Source organism: Prionailurus viverrinus, chromosome C2 (assembly GCF_022837055.1).
Source record: "Prionailurus viverrinus isolate Anna chromosome C2, UM_Priviv_1.0, whole genome shotgun sequence".
Classification (NCBI taxonomy): domain Eukaryota; kingdom Metazoa; phylum Chordata; class Mammalia; order Carnivora; family Felidae; genus Prionailurus; species Prionailurus viverrinus.
This window is the reverse complement of record NC_062569.1, coordinates 7,305,069-7,325,018: the sequence shown is the minus strand read 5'-3', so window position 1 is coordinate 7,325,018 and position 19,950 is coordinate 7,305,069. Positions and strand designations below refer to the sequence as shown.

The 19,950-nt window shown below is 51.4% G+C and overlaps 1 protein-coding gene across 6 annotated transcripts; it reads right to left on the bottom strand.

The window, feature by feature from the left end:
* Positions 1–773: 773 nt before the first annotated feature.
* On the bottom strand, positions 774–11,879 carry SLC25A38 (solute carrier family 25 member 38). 6 transcript variants are annotated; one of them, XM_047875959.1, is made up of 7 exons: positions 11,401–11,860; positions 6,471–6,592; positions 5,807–5,891; positions 4,929–5,108; positions 4,524–4,737; positions 2,955–3,121; positions 1,306–1,562 (listed from the first exon to the last, which is right to left on the bottom strand). In XM_047875959.1, exons 1-7 carry the CDS (start codon positions 11,467–11,469, stop codon positions 1,440–1,442), a joined length of 960 nt encoding a protein of 319 aa, XP_047731915.1. In that variant the 5' UTR covers positions 11,470–11,860; the 3' UTR covers positions 1,306–1,439. The 6 variants fall into 6 exon arrangements, with proteins under 6 accessions (XP_047731920.1, XP_047731915.1, XP_047731916.1 ...); XM_047875960.1 differs by having other exon boundaries at positions 4,524–4,692; positions 11,401–11,856; XM_047875963.1 differs by lacking the exon at positions 11,401–11,860 and adding an exon at positions 8,027–8,138.
* Between the last annotated feature and the right edge of the window lie 8,071 nt (positions 11,880–19,950).

Here is a 19,950-nt window from a genome sequence, read left to right as displayed (position 1 = left end):
ACAATAACATGTGGAGGAGGATGTGGGGAAATCAGAATGCTTCCGCACTGCTGGTGGGAACGGAGGATGGTCTGGAGTCTGGGAGTTTCTCAGACGGTTAAACACTGCCACCACATGATCCCGCAGTTCTCCTCCTAGGCACATACTTCCAGAAGAGCAATGAAAAGCTAGGTCCACACAAACACTTGTACGTGAACGTTCACAGTGGCATTATTCCTAAGAGCCCCAAAGTGGAAACAATTCAAGTAGTCCTCAACTGAGGAATGGATAGTACGATGTTATGTGGCCACGCGCACAACAAAGGACAGTGCTGAACGTGCCACATGGATGAACCTCAAAAGCGTTACGCTAAGCGAAAGAAACCAGATGCGAAACTACAAATTGTACGACTGCATTCATAGGAAGCGCACAGTAAAGGCAAGTGATGGACGGAAAGCGATCAATAGCTCCCAGCGGCTGGGGCTCAGAATGAGATCTTTAAATCTGAGATCTTGGGGGCTGAACGTGTTCTAAAACGGATCCGTAGTGATGGTTGAGCCCCTCAGTGAAGTTACCCAAAATCACGGATTGGTTTATTTGAAATGAGGGGATGGTACAATGTGTGAAATAAAGCTTTTTAAAAGATGTTTAGGTCGAAGGACCTATATGGGTCAAGAGCCAGCCGCCTTGGATTAATTTGGTTATTTTAGAACACAGAGGGGACACTATTGAGGTTTTCCAAACAGTTGTCAGTGATAAAGTGCTTCACTTTATTTACGTGAATTTTAGCAGCAGCAAAAAAAAAAAAAAAAAAAAAAAAAAAAAATGCCAGAACAATTCAGAATTAAAACGGGGCGGAGGCCAAGAACAAAAAAACGTTATTTGGACACTTAGAGGCTAAGAAGCCACTGTCCCCACTTCTTTAGAGGCTCTCCAGGTGATTAAGTAACCACCAGTTAAGTAACAACATCTTTTTTCCCCTCGTCCTAACAGCACCCCGGACACAGCCTTCAGCCTGATGACAAGGACCCCTCTCCCAGCAGATGGGCTTCCCCCACTGGAGCGCCTCAGCCGCAGCGCCAGTCCGCGGATTCTCTGGCGGTGCGATTCCTTGCCCAAGGACAGAGCCAAACGGCAGCCTGGTGTAGGTGGGTGCAGGTGAAGCGGAGCCACCTGACAGAGCTCCCTCCAGAAACCCCTTTTTAAGAAGTCCTGCAGGATGGGCAAACCCTCTCCTAACTCCCTAGCGCGCGGTACGCATCAGTAACACCTCTTTCGGGAGATCCTGAAGGCTTGAGTCGGGCCCATCTATTCTCTACTCAAACTGGGTAACGGAAGGTGACGTAACTGCCTGGCTTTCCAGACGGGACATCCTCTAACTCCGGGACAGTGAGACGGAGCAGCCCTTGGCAAGAGCCGGGCAAGGCAACAGAGCCCATCTGTCCCCAGGCCCCTCTCGGTCAGGACTTCAGGCCCATCTTGGCCATCATCTCCTCGTAGACTGTCCATGCCATTGCTGCCATCAGAGTTCTGCGGAGGGCCCGGGGGACGCCACCTTGGAAGAAGCCACGTAGCCCATAATCCTACAAGGAAAATGAACGTCAACACTCTGGAAGCAAAGCGGCAATACAATGAACACCCCTAGCACACAAGAGCGAGGGTCTCCGTTACCCCATTGTTGAGTCTTCATTTTCAGACTTTTATAGATAATGCCAAGAGTATGAATAATGGGGGGCGCCTGGGTGGCACAGTCGGTTAAGCGTCCGACTTCAGCCAGGTCACGATCTCACGGTCCGGGAGTTCGAGCCCCGCGTCAGGCTCTGGGCTAATGGCTCAGAGCCTGGAGCCTGTTTCCGATTCTGTGTCTCCCTCTCTCTCTGCCCCTCCCCCGTTCATGCTCTGTCTCTCTCTGTCCCAAATAAATAAATAAACGTTGAAAAAAAAAAAAAATTAAAAAAAAAAAAAAAAAGAGTATGAATAATGGACCCAAGAAGGCAATGAACTTGAAAAGGTTTTTTTTTTTGGTATATTGCGAAGCTTTCTTGCTTTATCCAGGGGAATGCGTTTCTCGGCTGAAAATCTTCATCAAGGGTTGCCTATACCGCTGTGCAGCTTACACAGCTCACAGAGGCACCAAGTGCCAGCTGGCGGCTGAGTCCCAGACCTCGGTCTGCATGCCAAGCCCTGGGCCCTGGCTCCAGGCTAGAGGAAAAGGTGCCTTTATGATGATTTGTCTGCCTGGAGGGAGCTTCTTTCCATAGTTTCGTAATATAAGAATTAGAGACAAAACGCCTGTTACTCCTCTAGAGCAAATTTCTAGAAACAAAATAATGTGTTTGTGCGGTTTTTTGGGGACTCTGGTTCCTCCTAGGTCCTTGATCAGATGACTAGACCCTCCCTGCTCACCTGATTCAATAGGTCTGGGGTGGAGCCCAGCAATTCCAAGTTTAACAAATATAACTGGTTGTCCTAATGTAGTCAGTTTCCCCCACCCACCACCAAAAAATCCCCACAACCAACCATAGGTTTTTAGCAGCGATTTCAACCTTGGCAACACCTTGGAATCACTAGGGAACTTAACTACTGATCCGGGCTTCACCTGCTCCCAGGCATTCAGATATCACCAGCCCAGATTATGATCTGGAAGTGAGGACTTTTCTTTTTTAGTTTATTTATTTATTTTGAGAGAGAGAGAGAGAGAGAGAGAGAGAGAGAGAGAATGCAAACCACGGAGAGCGAGAATTCCAAGCAGGCTCCACACCGCCAGTGTGGAACCCAAACTCATGAACTGTGAGATCATGACCTGAGCCAAAATCAAGAGTTGGACACTCAACCGGCTGAACCACCCAGGCGCCCCAGGGAGTGGGGACGTTTTTAAAGCTCCCCAAGTGATTCTAATGTGTAAAGGGCACAAGATACTGCTCTAGAGAGAGCCGTAACCCCAGTAAGAGCCAATATTTACTCCATAGCCTTACTTTGAAAATGAGGGTCACCGCCTGGCCAATCCACCGAAATTTCATTGGGGTGAGCTGCATATGAGTTTTGATGACATCCGCAGGTTGAGTTACCAGGGAGGCCAGAATACCAGCAAAGATCCCACAGCTGAAATTTACAACAGGAATAAGGACTGCATCCAACTGGTCTGAAATAGGACAAAGGCAACATTCGGTTACAAATAAATCCCACGCTCAACTTGGAAGTATCCCTACTAAGTTGACCACTAATCCTTCCCCAAAGTTAGAAGGATGTAGATTCAGACAAGGTTAAGAAATAAACATTTAAAGGTACACTATGTGTAGATGGAGTAGTGGGAGTTAAAATTCACCTTTTTTTTTTTTTTTTTTACAACTATCGCCATCATAATTCATTCGGGCAAGAATCACGGGCTAAAACATATGAATGAAAGGAACAGGGTGTTTTATATAGATGTATACAGACTCCAAGTATCTCCCCCACTGAGACGCTTACAAATGACAAAAGAAAAAGTGAGTTTTCAGTGGAGACACTATCTTGTCCAAGTGATAAAAAGTTAGTATCGCCCACAGTGGGTCAAACCCATGTCATGAGCTTCCTGACATGGAGATATTTAAGGGTAAAGGGGCATCCCTCCTGCAACTTGCTCTTAAACAGATGGGAATAAACAATTATACATATAGAGAAATCAAAAGTGTACATCCAAGCTTCCTTACTGCCCTAACTTTCCATGGCAAAATGAAGGAGGCTGTGACCTGCAGTGTCACGGCCCCCGGTGCCTTGGGCGGAGCAGGAAGCCTCCTAAAAAGCACCCCAACTGTACTTGATCACCACTGTCATGATGGCATGCCAGCTTTCCCACTGACGTGACCTTGGTTGCGTATCCTTTCTCGAATTATCCAGAGACCCCTTATTGGACACAGGTTCATGCCACAGAACGTGTTTCCATTAGCACCTGGCTCCGCCTGGGTGAACGTTTGCTGCCCACTGATTGTGTCCTTGTCGTATCCAAATGAGCTTGCTGGTGGGGTGGGTCTGCCGGGACGCCTGAGGTTTGGCACCTTTCTCTCCACCCCAACAGAGGCTCAAAACCACTCTTAACTGGGAACACAGCAATGGAGGTGAAATGGTACTTTCCTTCCAGCTCCTACCCTACTGGCGTTTCCCAGACTTGTCTGATGAGAATCCCACCAACTGCTTCTTGAGGAATAGACTCCCAGGTCTTGTTCCAAAGCTTCTGATGCAGGACCCAGCAATCTAAAGATGGGGTAACTCTGCAAAGTATTATGGCAGGACTTCTGCGAAACACGCTTTACTTCACCGCCTACCCCACTCAAGAATTTTAGTACTACCAGTACTCTGCCATAAGAGGCTCTAAACTGGAGGGGGCAGGGACCAAGTCTATCGTGACCACCACTGCATCCCAGCACCTGACGTGGCTCAGTTCCTAAAACTCTGCCAAGAATCTGGAGTTGCTAAGAACATTAAACAGTGTCGCACGGCAGAGGAGGCAGGGAGGATCTGCGGTCCCGGAGCTCTCTCTTCCCCGCCACACCTTCGTCCGTCCGTACCGTGGGTCATGATGTTTTTGGTCTGGTTGTAAAACATCAGGTAGATTCCAGAAAAGGGTGCGTCACGCAGAAGTGTTGCTGTCAGGCCGCTGAAGAGTCCCCGGTGCCCCTCGCTGCGATAGATGCTCTTCAGGGCTGCGTAGATGCTCCCATAGCCATACCTCCCGCTCTGCAAGGGAGGCACAGGACCAGTGGCTGGCAGGGCCGTCCCGGGCTGCAGTAATGAACCAACGCGACCCCAGGGTATGTGGCATTACCGGGGCACCGGGGGCTCTGGTTCCCACGTGGCTTGGGTTCTCTGACCACAGCAGCCTCTATTTTCCATTCTAAATCGGGGGTGGACAGCGGACGGCGGCCCAGTGCCTCTGGTTACCCAGCCTTGAGGCCCAGAGCAGTCAGACTCACCTCGTAACGGGTCTTGATCACAGTGATGGGTGACATGCAGACCCCTGCAACTGAGCGAGAGCCCACGCCCAGGATGACCGACTCCAGGGCGGTTGGTGGATGGCCTCGCAGAAAGTACTGCTTCAAGGAGTAGAGGGTGCCGAAGTAGATACCAATGCCGGGGACACACCTCACAATGGACTGCAGAAAACGTCGGGGGGGGGGGGGGGGGGCAGGGAAGAAGTCAAAGGCTGACACGGTAGGACACCACCGTCTTAGCCGGCTTTTCCCAAAACAAGGCCAAGGTCTGCGTGCCAGTAGTCGACTGAAGGTGCGGCGGGACACCAAGAGAAAGGGGAAGTGAGAGACAGGCGGGAAGGCGGCCGACAAAGGGCGTGTTCCCTAAGCCACTACTGCCCCGGGCAACTCAATCCCTTTGGGGAACTCTGGGAATCTTGGTGTAGGGCGCCTCCCTGTTACCCCGCCATCTGAGGAGGGTGAGTGAGAGTTTTAAGTATCCAGTGTCATCTTCCGTCGACTAAAGGGCTGCTGCGGGCCTGGGTGAGCGTTAATTCCCTGGCACTTCCGGCAAAGTGACTTCCTAGGGCCAGGAAAGCCGGCAGGTAAAGAAATGCAGGTGTGGCCTGCGTGCTCTGAAGGGCAAGGACAAGGACATGCTGGCAGCTGAGGGCACCAGCTGCATCTGCTCTGCCGCTTGCCCCCAAAGGGCATACAGACGTCCCATTTCCTTCCCTGAGCCCTCAGAGCTAGCAGCAGGAGACCAACCGAGGACCTCGTAGGACGCTCACCTATCCTAACGAGAGGATACGTGAGGTGCATGAGAAATGGCTGGCTATTACAGCAAAGGGTGCCAAGAGAGGACCCAAAACGCAGCTTACAGGAGACATCCCTTTCCAAAGGCCCAGAATGCTCTCCGTGCGAACCACCTTCAAGAGAAGAGCCAGCATCCCAACACGCCTGGATCTGAAAGCAGACAGAACGGAGACACAGAAGAAAAAAAATGACTTAGACCCCCATCCTCGTAAAAGAGCTCCCCACCCAAAGACTGCTTTGCGGGACTTCTTTCCTCAGAACGCTCGGGAGTCTCGGCAACACCTCTTGGGGTAACTCCGAGTTCGGCTACGTTGGTGGTTTGGCGCGTCCACGTCGATCTGTGCATTCACACTGGAAGGATGACCTCCCATTCTACATGCGTGTCGTATACTTCCCACAGTGCCAGGCCCAGTAGGGGCATAAAAGAGACACTTAACATTTGTATTATTTCCGGAAAACCACCCACACGTCTGGTACCAGACAGCACAGTTAAAACATTACAGGCTAGCACGAGAAAATGCGAATGTCCCCCCATTCAATTAACAGGAAATGTCGAAGAAAAGGTGGGGTGAAAAGTTGGGCCTGGCCTGCGTTTCTCTCGAAGCATCCAGCAGGATGGGCGTTGACTTAACATCGCTGAGAGGCAGCGGTGTCTGAGAGAAGTTGTTGAAACCAGTTCCTCAAAGAAATGGGGCGGGGGGGGGGGGGGGGGGCAGGGGCAGGCCTTACCCATGGGCTGGGGGCTGGAGAGTCTGCAGGCGAGTTTTGAGGAGGTCTAGGGGCTGGAAAAGGAGGGTGGAGCAGGTCCCACTGATGGAGCCACACAGGAAAGCTTTGATCACCGGATGCAGCTGCAGGGCAAGAGAACGCTGGGTCAGCAACTCTGTCGCCAGGGGCCTCAGCCTTCTCCACCCGAGACCAGTCAACTGCTCTCTAGGGGTGGCTTAGAAAACGGTCCGGTGCTGCTCTGTATTACCTTCCCACTTCAGAGAAGGGAAAAGTGTTCCCAGGAATGAACAGCTGGCATGTTGTGCAGAACATAATATCCTGCTGTTGGGATCTCTCCAGCCCTAGTGCTGAGAAGGAGCCAGGAACATCCTGCGGAGCAATGTCTATCCACGTTCATCTGTGAATCAGGCCCCCAACCACACCTCCCTCGGTCTAGCTAGAGACAAGTTATTGGCCATCTCCTTATCTTCACAGAGCAAAGTCAACTGAAGGGGAGTGTCTGAACCAAGGTCACCGGGGTCTCTTGGTTATCAAACCTGTAGATATTTATAGGAGCAAGACAGAGAAATGAAACCGCAAGTTCAGTTTCAATGTAAGACATGGGCTACTTCCTGAAAAACCTATGAACCTTCTTAACTTAAAGCTTTCCCTTTCTCTCTCCTATCCACGCATCTCCCTGCCGCCTAAGCAGATCACAGACAGTGCAGAAGACCAGCAGCCACCCCCGGGTTTGGTGGCTCTCCTTTAAACCAGGACAGTCGCACACGCTGGCTAATCTAGAGGCACCACCAGAAGGGGCAAGGGCTAGATGTACTTCCTCTGAGCCCGACACACTAGAGGCCTCACAGCTTGCCTCAGAATCCACTCGATCACAAATGTGTGACAAAGGCACTTTAAAAAACCCAACCACGGAAGAAAAGCCCTCTTTTCCAAAGGAGACACTGGGCAAACTCCATCCTAAAAGACCTTCCTTCTCTCTCCTCATTAAATGGCATTTGCACTATTATTTTTCAATAGATGGTACGCTGTGGCCCTAAGACGCGATTAAGATGAAGTCACCGGTTATACACACAGAGCCACCAACCCAGAACGAAAATGTTTGCAACCTGTGGTTATTTGTCCCCCAGGGGACAGAGATCACCCCACGTTTCTAGCAGACGAGCAGGTCTCCCATGATAACTGAACCCACTTAAGAGACGAAATTAGTTCAGGTGATAAATACTGGAGGTTATAACTCTGTTCAAACGGCTTGCAAAATATCGAAGGGGTGACAGAATTAGTAAGACAACACGTACGACCAAGCAAAATGTATACCTCACCGGTCTGCCGGCACACCATTCCCTGTCCCGCCAGAAGGGGTGTCCCGCTCCTTCCGATAACTTGGAAGCCATGTGTAAAGGGCACAGACAACTGGCATCCTCTACTCTGCCTGGCAGTGAGCCTCGAACCCCCGTCTTTCCAGCCTGATGGCCACACCACCTCCCCTCCCTCTTGGCTGGTCACCCCTCAGCCCCCACGACTTGCCATCCAGCCAAAGGTGCCCCTCTCGCGCTCACCAAGGATCCCTTTCCCACCCTGGGCCTTCTCTTACTCGGCCTCCTCTGGGACACATTTCAAACAGCTGGCTGCCTCTTGGTTTTCGGCTCCCCTGGCCTTTTCCCTCAGCCAGGGTGGTGGTGGTTCCTCTTATCTCCTCCAGCCACAGCCCCTCGGGGGCCACCCCACCCACACCCAACGCGCCTCGCACACCGACGCCCACGGCCAAGCCCAGCACTTCCCCCAAACGCCCCCAGGTATCTACAGCTCGCACTCCAAAATGGAAACCCAGCCAACTGTTGCCCAAGCTCTTGCCCCCACTCCACCCCACAAGATATCCCAGCAGCACATTTGGGAGTCGCGGAAGACTCCTCAGCAAATGCAGAAGGAAATGGCAGATAAAATTAAATTTCCTTATAACCGGCAGCCCATTGACAGTTGAGGCCGGCAGAGTTCTCCAGGAACTCCCTGCGGTCTTAAAGATGTTAACACTTTGCTGGAGGGAAAAACAACCCTAGCTTGACCATAGCTAGGCCTCCAGGCTCCGGTGCGCCTTTTTGCCCTGAAGATGTCTCAGGAAATCTTTCTTGGCCGTCAGCTCCGGACCCCACCACCGCTCCAAAATCCCATTAGCTGTACCGACTGCTTCAGGACTGAGTCCGGCTGATGACCCTCTGTGTCCCCAGAGCCTGCCCCCGTGGATCTCAGTGGCCTCCTCGGCAACCTCCAGCCTCAACCCTACGAAGCCACCCTCCCCTGAACTGGAGCAGCACTGGATGAGGCATCTGTGCATAGCACCTCAAGATCTCACAGCCCTTTGAAAAGCTAAATCTTTAAACCCATTTTACAGACGGAACTGGAGCTCACAGCGGTTATGAATGTGTCCTAAGTCACAGGGTTTGAAGCCACTGGCTAGGCTTACAAGGCCTTCCATGAATCGAGGGGCCCCTGCTTTCCTTTTTGGCTTGTGTTCTCAGCCTCCTCCTCCCTCTTGCGTAGGGCGCAGCCGGAAGGGATCCTCTGCCTTCCTCTGGCCTCGGAAAACCCCATCTAGCTCCTCTCGCCTCTGATTCATCCGGGGAGGGGGGGCCCCTGCCCAGATCTCCCCTGCTGTGGGAAAGCCCCGAATCCCTGCCCCCCACTGGAATTCAGGCTCCTCCTCCAATACTTCCACTGCACCTGAGCCCACCTCCCTTGGGTCGAGGACAGAAGAGGCCACTAGCTGTCCTGTTCACGATGGTACCTCCAGCACCGACCACCGAGCCTGGTGCACAGTCAAAATGGGGCCCCACAGCCAAAAATGGATGAGTCATGTCATCTACAGGAAATCTGCATATGGCTCTCCCTTGAGCACAATTCCATAGGATAAGGCTCAGCCCGCCCCTTCCCAGGACAGGCTCCCTTCAGCCCTTTGCTCCAGTAAGGCCATAGGAATGACAAGGTGCTTACAGCTTCTGAGAAGTTCTCGGTGCGGCTTCCCCAAGGCTCTCGCAGGCATTGTACGGAATTTGTTTTCAGGCTGCTGTCCTTCACATGCATGCTCCAAGTACACCCCCTCTCCCCACTGTAGCAACTATTTTATGTCTTTATTTTCACAGCACAAAGCTTGGAGATGTTATTGGTTTAATAAATATTTGAATGAAGAATAGAGTCCATAACTTCTTTAACTTTGTAAACTTCCAGGTCCATTAGCACACAGCAGATGCTAAATATATACCAGCAGTATAAACTAACCTCTAATAGTTAAAACACACACACACACATACACACACACACACACACACACACACACACACGTAGTAGCATTATTTAAAAAACAAAAACCAGAAAACAGAATTGGGCACCTGGGTGGCTCTGTCCTTTGAGAATCTGACTTCAGCTCAGGTCATGATATCACAGTTCGTGAGTTCGAACCCTGCCTCCGGCTCTGCCGTTAGGCCAGAGCCCGCTTCAGATTCTCTGTCCCCTTCTCTGCTCCCTCCACCCCACTCACACACGCCCTCTCTCAAAAATAAACAAATGTTAAAAAAAAAAAAAAAACTAAAAAAAAAAAACCAACCATAATTTACACTTTTCATTTGAATAGGCTTAAGATCTTGTCCTATGGCAAGCACATCCTTTGAAGGCATGTTTGGTTTTCTTTTCAAGTTATTCAAGTTAACAACAAGGAGTAACAATTTGGTTTTTTGAGGAACCGGGACAAAAACAACCAAATGATACACAGTACACAAAAGCATAAGCATAGGAGCGCCTGGGTGGCTCAGACGGTTGAGCATCCAACTTCGCTCAGGTCATGAGCTCGCAGTTCTTGAGTTCCAGCCCCGCGTCGGGCTCTGTGCCGACAGCTCAGAGCCTGGAGCCTGCTTCGGACTCTGTGTCTCCCTCTCTCTCTGCCCCTTCCCCGCTCGTGCTCTGTCTCTGTCTCTCAAAAATGAATAAACGTTAAAAAAAAAAAAAAAGTACTTAGATAGTAGATTCCCCAAGCAATTTACTCCCCTTTAAAAAACTAAATCGTAAATCCAATTCAGATCTCGAGGTCAGAGCTGAAAGGAGATGCAGAACCCCAGTGGTGGCCTTTTTTAAGGATTAAAAAAGAAACGAAACAAAACACCTCTGACCCCGCCCGCCAGAGCTGGTAGACGAAACCACAACCTCAGGGTGAGGGCGGACAGCGCCCCCGCCCCTCCCAGCGCTAAACCACGCGGCTTCCCGCCTGCACACCCCGCGAGCGGTAACCCCGGCGGCCCCGCCTCCGTCTCCACCAATGGAGGCCCGGCGGCACGACCACTGCAGCCAATCCAGACGCAGGGGGGCGTGGCCCCGCGGCCAGGCCCGCCGCTCTAGTTCCCCGGCCGGGAAGCGGAGGCCCAGACCGTGATCTCCCGCCCGAGCCGCGGGCGCAGTGGACCCACGTCGCTCCAGCATCCACCTCTTCTCAGGCTTGTTGCTACCCGCGGTCTTTGCGACGGTCCAAATACCTGCCCGAGCGCCCTCCCCACCACGGTCACTCTGGGACTCGAACTCAAAAGCAACGTCCGGTAGCGCTCTCACGTCGTTCAGTGTCGCGCGGGCACACTCGCCGACACCCTCAAGACCCCGGCAATTCCTTGCCCACTCTACCCAGACAACAAACATCAGCGAGACCTTCGCCAGCCTGTCCTAAGGAGGGCTGCAACTGCTCCCCTCCCTCGCCCCACCCTTTTCAATTCCCTTAGTCAATCCATCCCTCCTGCGCCACGTCCCCAACCTGTTCTGCGCGCATCTGGAGAGCGGAAAAGGCTCCCAGAGGGCCGCTGACCCTTGGCAACCTCCAGAATATCCCCCCCCCCCCATCCCCGCCACAAGCCAGCGGTCCCGGAGCGGCCAACCCCTGCCTCCACTCCCCGCAGTTTACCATAAGCGTCTCCACCCTGTCTCCGACATCTTGAGGCTGCAGCAGCGCCGGGCGTGACTTCTGAATCATTGGAGACGAGGCCGGCAAGTGCGCCGGGCTCAGTGTGCCGTCAGTGGGAGCTCGGGCCAGCGCTGGCGACCCCGGGGGGCGAGGGTGACGCGGCCGCAGTGGTGGGGCGCCACGCGGTCAGGCGGCGGCTCTGCGGTCCGCGCCCGTCGGGGCCGGGGCCCGCGCTCCCACCGCCCCTGCGTGGCTAGGCGCGCCGCCCCGGGAACTTCTCGCCGCTCTTCACTCGCTCCGCAGAGGCCGTGGCTCTGCTCTCCCGCCCATCCCGCCCTGTAACACGCTTCTGGACCCCAGAACAGGCAGGATGCACCGGGGAGGGGGTGGAGAAAGCCGGAGGAACTGCACGGAACCGTGGGATTTCGTTTCCGGGGTTGGACGCCGCCGGTCTGGAGCGGGTGAGCGGCTTCGCCTTAGTGCCACCTAGCGGAGACGTCCAGAACTTCAGGGCCCGCGGTTTCCCTGAGCTTGAAGGCGCGTCTGCGCGGAGGCCTCCCTCCAGCTGCAAGGTCTGGTGCGAGATTTGAGCTGAGCTCGTTTGCAGTAGAGACTTGCCCTGCACCCAAAAGGTAGCCTGTAGCCTTCCGTGCCTATTGAACGTCAAGTGTGGTTCGTGTGCTTGTGGACCAGAATTTTACATTGTATTTAATTTTAGTTAATTTGTATTAAAAAACGGAAGCAGTGTGGAATAACTTTCCGTTAAACACTTTATTGTCTTGGCAGACGCACGTTTCCTCTTGAACGCTGGGAATGTAGCGTAGGAATTGACCAGTGTTGTTAAGTAATCCGTGCACCACATTTCAAGACTTACAGCAATATGGTAAAATAACTTATTAATAATCGTTATATTATTACGTTATAATAATTATATTATTATTATATTAACCTGATATTTTGGATATATCAGGTTAGGCATATTATTAAAATTAATTTTGCATGCTGCTTCCATCTTTTTTTTTTTTTTAACATTTATTCATTTTTTGATAGAGACAGAGTGTGAGCAGGGGAGAGAGAGAGAGAGGGAGATACAGAATCCGAGGCAGGTTCCAGGCTCTGAGCTGTCAGTACAGAGCCCGTCACGGGGCTAGAACTCACGGACTGTGAGATCATCACCTGAGCCAAAGTTGGACACCCAACCTACTGAGCCGCCCAGGCGCCCCAACTTTTTCTGTTTTTTAATATGGCTACTAGGATTTAAAATTACACGTGTAGCTCACACTACATTTCTTTTGGACCACGCTGGTCTGGATGTTTCTGATCATGGTTTATCTCTCATCTGGACTGTGGGAATAACCTTTATGGTCTCCCACCTTCCCATCATTCCTTGTCTGGGAGAGACATGGGAAAGTATTGCTACTGGGATCCTGACACTCCTGTTGAAAAAAGCAGGCACACAACTTCAATGTACCTGGTTACCTGCAGAATAACTTTTCATGACAATTTTTGCTACTTTCTAGCATTCATTCTCCACTGGGGGGAAATGTAGGTCAGGAAAGATACTTATAATTTAGGGAGCAAGATGCTGTTATTTTAAGGCTTCATTTCTGTGTTATTAAGGCACAGGGAACAGCAAGAAAGTAGTTCTTTATCTCCAGAAGGGATTAAGCAAAGCATAAACATTAAAAAATTACATATACAGGGGCACCTGGCTGGCTCAGTCTGACTTCGGCTCAGGTCATGATCTCACAGCTCGTGAATTCGAGCCGCATTGCTCTGTGCTGACAGCTCAGAACCCGGAGCCTGCTTCCAATTCTGTGTCTCCCTCTCTCTCTGCCCCTCTGCCACTCATACCCTCTCTCTCAAAAAACGAATAAATGTTTTTAAAAAATGTAGAAATACATATACAAATCTGGCTGGTGATTGTTAAAAACTTTCCTATCCCTCGTTCTAAGGGCAAGGCTCATTTTCTTTGTGCAGTGTCAATATCTAAGCTAAAACTTTTATTTTTAAGTAGAAACTTTAAAAAAAATTTTTTTTAATGTTTATTTATTTTTGAGAGAGAGACAGAGCCAGAGCATGAGCAGGGGAGGGGCAGAGAGAAGGAGGCACAGAATCTAAAGCAGGTTTCAGGCTCTGAGCTGTCAGCACAGAGCCCAACACGGGGCTTGAACCCAGGAACTGTGAGATCATGACCTGTGAGATCATCATGAAGTCAGACTCCTCACCGACCGAGCCACCCAGGCGCCCTGAAACTTTTATTTTTCACTAGAATTCACACCCAGTGCAGAGCCCAGCGTGGGACTTGAACTCGCAACCGTGAGATCAAGACTTGAGCTGAGATCAAAAGTCAGACGCTCAGCTACCTGGGTCACCCAGGTGCCCCTGAAACTTCTTTTTAAAGGAACAGCTACATTTTCCCCCAGAGGGCAAGGGTTTCTGCTTTTGAGAAACAGAGTGGATTGGCGTATTTCAGAGACTGCTCTTGGCCACTCTGGGAATGGGGGCCCAGAGTGAAAGCCCCCTGCCCGCTGGCCGCCCTACCACCAGCAGGTATGTGGGCTTGGTTCCGGGCTCAGAAGAAGTGGGCTGGCTTTCAAGCGTGGTAAGTGCCTTCTAGCTTTTCCTCCTCGGTATCTGTTCCCGCCACATTCCCAACCCTGGAACCCAGAGTCCTGCCCCGCCCCCCAGCCCCTCCAAACCCCCTCCCATGTTCTTGGAGATTGGGAAATGTATGAGATAATGTGCAAGAACATTACCCATTAGCAGATGAGGAGGGTTTTGGAGCAATACTTAATGGCAGAACTTGGAGCAGTGAGTTAAAAAATAGAAGAAAAATATATGGTGAAAACATGGTGTGTGGCCTGAGTTCAAGACAAGGTCATTGGGGTGCCTGGGTGGCTCAGGTGTTTGGGCGTCCGACTCTTGATTTCGGCTCAGGTCATGATCCCAGGGTCTTGAGATCAAGCCCCGTGTCGGGCTCTGCGCTAGGTGTGGAGTCTGCTTAAGATTCTCTCTCTTTCTCCCTCGGCCCCTCTCCCCAGCTCGTGCTCTCCCTCTCAAAAAATAAAAAAATAAAAAAATTCCAAAAACAAGGCCATTAACATCAGGCATAGCTTTCCTGACTTGTTTGCAGTCGGCATAAGGTGATTTTTGCTTCAATGACCTAACATCCCCCAGTTACACAGTAAGTCTCCCAAACCCCATCTGGCCCCTTTTGCTGAGTTGGGTGTTAAGATTTCATGATGCTTGGGGCACCTGGGTGGCTCAGTCGGTTGAGCGGCCGACTTCGGCTCGGGTCATGATCTCACGGTCCGTGAGTTCGAGCCCTGCGTCGGGCTCTGTGCGGACAGCCCGGAGCCTGCTTCGGATTCTGTGTCTCCCTCTCTCCCTGCCCCTCCCCTGCTCATGCTCTGTGTCTCTCTGTCTCAAAAATAAATAAAAACATTTTTTAAAAAAAAATTAAAAAAAGAAAAAGATTCCATGATGTTTTCCCATCCCGGTGACTGTAGTCACTCTCTATCCAGGTTACATAACACCCTCTTAAAGTTTTATTCACAAGTTTTATTGACTCTGGAGTTTCCACCATCCAAGAAGGAAAAGGCTGGCATAAGCATGGGAAACTGGATGGGAGAGACAGAATCTGCTCCCAAGGCAGCTTTGGTTCCCTGCCCTCCAGGCCTGGAGGAGACGAGCCTTCCAGGGCCTTCCAGGGCCAGGCACCTGTGTCACTTCCTTGGGGACAAGGTCGCTGGAAGGGTGAAGAGTCCATAGTGAGTTGTCCCCCATGCTTCCGGGAAAACCAGCTCAGGGAGACTTTTCCCGTCTGCCTGGAGCCAGAGCTGTTTCTGGAAATGTCTAGATTCCCTTTACTGTCGTCAAGGCAACTGGCCCCCTTTTGCCCTTGGAAGCCGGGAGGGGGTCAAGAGGGGAGACATGATGCACGTGGCAGGCCACAGTCCCCTCCCCTCTGAGGTGGAAAATATTGAGGTTAGGAGCCCACAGTCAAGAAAGAATTCTTTTTTTTTTAAATAAATTTCTTTAAATTCAAGTTAGTTCACATACAGTGTGCTACTGGTTCCAGGAGTAGAATTTAGTGATTCATCTCTGACTTACAACACAGAGCGCTCATCCCAGCAAGTGCCCTCCTTCATGCCCATCCCCCATTCAGCCCCTCCCCCCACCCTCCTCCCCTCCAGCAGCCCTCAGTTTGTTCTCTGTATCTAAGAGTCTCTTAGGGTTTGTCTCCCTCTCCGTTTTTTATCGTATCTTTCCTTCCCTTTCCCTGTGTTGTGTGTCTTCAATTCCACATACTTCTTGGGACGCCTTTGGTGAGAAACTATGGTTTTACTAAAGCCCGGGGACAGGACTGGGGGGCATAAAGAGGGGCGCTGGGATCACGAAGAAGAGTTGACTATAGACTTGAGAGTTGGGGGAGGCACAGACAAGGGGAAGTTTCCAGACAGGCTTTTCATAAGCTACAGAAGACCTAGGGGGTCCTGGAGGCCCAGTCAGCCTCGAGCCAAGGCTGTTCTTCCCCCTCGCAAAGCATTACCAGTCGAACAGTGAGGGGTTCCTGGAGAGACACGCCTGCCTCGGCTGTTGGCCAGTGGGTTGCAGGTGATAAGGGAATGTAATGACATCTCCGTGTTTTTGCCTTTGTTCTTCACATCACCTTCCATCTTCTTGAGCCTCTTTACAGCCAGTGGCCTCCCAGAGAGGTGAACGGGTGTTACGATGGTTCCACGGCATAGCCCGTGGAGGCTCCTCTCCATTTGAACGTCCCCTCCCATCCCAAACAGTCTGAAAGAACATTCTTCAGAATCTCCAAGGGCCCGGGGCTGCCCTCAGCAGTGGTGGAAATCATCCTCGGTGCCTGGTCTTGAAGATGGGCACAAACCCGCAGGGGGAGAAAAAGATTCTAATGGCTTTCCCAGAAGCTCTGGCAAAGAGAATGGTCCTGTTGCTGTCTCGGGCTTCGCCAAGAGAGAAATACCTTTCTTCCTCCATGCTTAGGAACTGGGGTTTGTGAGCAAATGGCTCTGAAAGAATTCTTAAAAAGAACTTTTTTAATGTTTATTTATTTCTGAGACAGAGAGACACAGAGCATGAGCGGGGCAGGGGCGGAAAGAGAGGGGGACACAGAATCGGAAGCAGGCTCCAGGCTCCGAGCTGTCAGCACAGAGCCCGATGTGGGACTCGAACTCACAAACCGTGAGATCATGACCTGAGCCGAAGTCGGACGCTCAACCGACGGAGCCACCCAGGCGCCCCAAGAAAGAATTCTTGAGACGTCTTTGGTGCAAAAAGGTGATTTTATTTAGGCCCGGAGACAGGACCCGTGGGCAGAAAGAGCGGTGCTGGGGTTGTGAGGAGTGACTGATTACATGCTTGTAAGTCTGTGGAGGGCAGGGGGACAGAGATAGAGTTGGTCTCCAAGGACTTTCTGGATGCTGATAGCAGGCTCTCACAGGACCCCGAAGATTTAGCCATTGTTAAGATAAAGTTGCCCTTAGTTTTTAATGACGTGGAAGCATTGAGGCGTTAAGGCAGCCATAGACTTCTTGAGGAGGGTCACACGCTGTGGGTCTCTGGCATCTTTCAGTGGGCTGCAAACTGTAAAGGGACTTAATTTAAGCTACAGTTTTCGGGCCTTTGTTTCCCTCATCGCCTGCAGCCTCACCACTGAGCGGAGGATGACCGGGCTGGGAGACAGAGCAATGCGGTACCGCTATTCATGGGCTGGTCTCCGAGAAAGCAGTGAAACAGTAGGCTGTGTGTGTGTGTGTGTGTGTGTGTGTGTGTGTGCGTGGAGTGCCCCTGCAGAGTGGGAGTCCTGGGATTCTACTCCAAGGGCCGAGATATCAGGGGCAACGGAAGAAAGAAGCTGTAAAGCAAACCCAGGCTCTGTGGCATTCCGTGTTCAACCATCCCGTGGGAGCCACAAACCTCTCCCTCAACATTGCCACGACCCATTTCCCCGTCTTCTGCACCCATCAAGCCCCTCTTGCTTTCCTGCCATCTTCCCAGGGAGGAAACGGAAACTACATTTTGGCTACAAGTTCACAAACACAAGCACCTGTTTTCTCCCGGTCCCTGCCCAGCCTGAATTGCCCGCAGGGGTGAGTGGGACCCACCCACACTTTGTGAACTGTCGAGTGGCCCGACCCACGCGTGGCGAGTTATCTCCGTCTTTGGCAGGACGGGCCTGTCAGTAAACAAGTATTCCCTGTGAGATGGTCAGTTTTACGGGTCAACTTGACTAGGGCTATAATTCCCAGTTATTCAGTCCTCACTACTCTAGGAGTTTCTGGGCAGGTAAATGTTCATCACACCTACGATCAGTGCGCTGTAAGCAAAGGAGGTTATCTTCAATGATCCGAGTGGGCCTGATGTAATCAGCTGGAAGCCTTGAGAACAGAACCAAGGCTGCCCTGAGGACGAAGCAATCCTGCCCCAGGACGATAGCTTTAGTTCCTCCCCAAAGTTCCCAGCCTTGATGGTCTGCCCCGTGGATTTGGGACTTACCAACATCACCATTGCTTAAGCCGATTCCTTGAAATAAATCTATTCTATCCATCTATCTATGCATTGATGTTATATATATAATAGCTATGTTGATTAATATATTAATATAGTATTTTATATGTGTGTATATCCACGTAAATACACGTTTCTCTGGAGAACTCTGACCAATACACCTGGCTTCCCTTCCTTGCAGGACAGAGACTGTGTCCTCCTCCTCCCCGTGTGTCCTTGAGACCCCACGGAGGGAGAGTGCTAGTATGCAGAGAAAGTGGCCTTTGGGAGCAGGCCAGGCCACCGGCATCGGTGTGTCACCTGCCGGCTGTGTCACCTGCTAGCTGTGTATTCACTGCAGCTTCCCCGTTTCTCAAATTGGAGATAAAAGTACCTACCTCCCAGGACTGCAGCAAAGATCAAATGAAATCACGTGTATGTAAGTGTTAAGTAAGAGGCTAATTAAACGTAGGGAATTATCATTTCAGTGGGGGCCCAGTAATTATTTGCAGACTTAGGTCGTTACAGGCACGTTGGCTGGTGTTCCCTAAGTCAGGGGTGGCCAAACACAGCTCATCAGCATCCCACGTAGATTGTTTATGTTTGAACCCATAACCCATCTTCAAGCTTGTCACCTTGTCCTTGGATGAAAAAGGAACATCTGAGATTGGCCCATGAGAAGAGCAAAAGTAGAAAGTCCTGGGGCACGTGGGTGGCTCAGTCAGTCAAGCGCCTGACTTCGGCTCAGGTCATGACCTCACGGTCCATGGGTTCGAGCCCCGCGTCGGGCTCTGTGCTGACAGCTCGGAGCCTAGAGACTGCTTCGGATTCCGTGTCTCCCTCTCTCTCTGCTCCTTCCCCATTCCTACTCTGTCTGTCTCTCCCTTTCTTAGAAATAAATAAACATTAAAAAAAAAAGTAGAAGGTCCTCTTTGCAATCGGGATGGCTACACGAGCCCTTATTTTCCATCATAACCCATGGAATAACTCCACACCCGCTCACTCCTCACTTGGACCCAGGCAAGGAAACAGACCTCTTGAAGGTGATGCTCATGGTTCCTATAAAGACCACATCGACACTGTCGTGTGTCGTCATGAAAAACAGTGGCGCCAGGGTGGGTTAAGTGTCAGACTCTTGGCTGGGGTCAGGTCATGATCTCACAGTTCATGAGTTCGAGCCCTGCGTCGGGCTCCTCGCTGATGGTACAAAGCCTGCTTGGGATTCTCTCTCTCCCTTTCTCTCTCTCTGCCCCTCCCTGCTTGTGCTCTCTGTCTCTCCTCTCTCTCTCTCTCTCTCTCTCTCTCTCTCTCTCAAACAAACAAAAAACAGTGGCGTCTATCACAGTGCCCAGATAATCCACTATGGATATCCTGTGGGGCCAGATGAGGGGAGAAAAGGAAAGAAATAGTCACCCGGGGTTTCACTTCGCACAGCCAAGTGCTGGTGAGGCGAAATGCTGGAGGTTCCCCGCCATCCGGGGTCGGATTCTTGCCTCCCTCGTGCGCAGCCGAGAAGTGAGAGAAACACACATGCAAGACAGACAAGCGACTTCTGAAGCGAGTTGCACCTGCTTAGGAGGGAATGGGCTGTTGGACGTGGCGGAAGGCTTTCACTCCACCGCCAGCCTCAACTCAAATTCTGCTGAATCCGGCTTTCTCTCCTGGGTGAGAGCCCCGACTCCGAATCCCACACTTGTAGCCACGTGCCCTCAGGCACGTGACCACCTGGGGCGTCTGCGTCTCCACCTGTAAGATGGGGAAAATGCAATATCTCCTCCTAAGAGTTTTCGTGAGCAATTAATGCAACCAAACTCCCGGTACCGGGTCTGGCACGCGCGAGGACTGAAGATGCGGACTTTTCGTCCTTATCACTTTTAAAATCCGCTGCAGTTTCCACTGCTCTTTAGGAGGCTCGGGGATCAGAGATGAGGTCCCTAAATAGGGTGGGTCGCTGAGGGGGCAGGTGGAGTCACTCTTCTCCGGGGAGTCCGTAGAATGGCGTTTATGTTCCTCTGGGCAGCAGTCACCGAG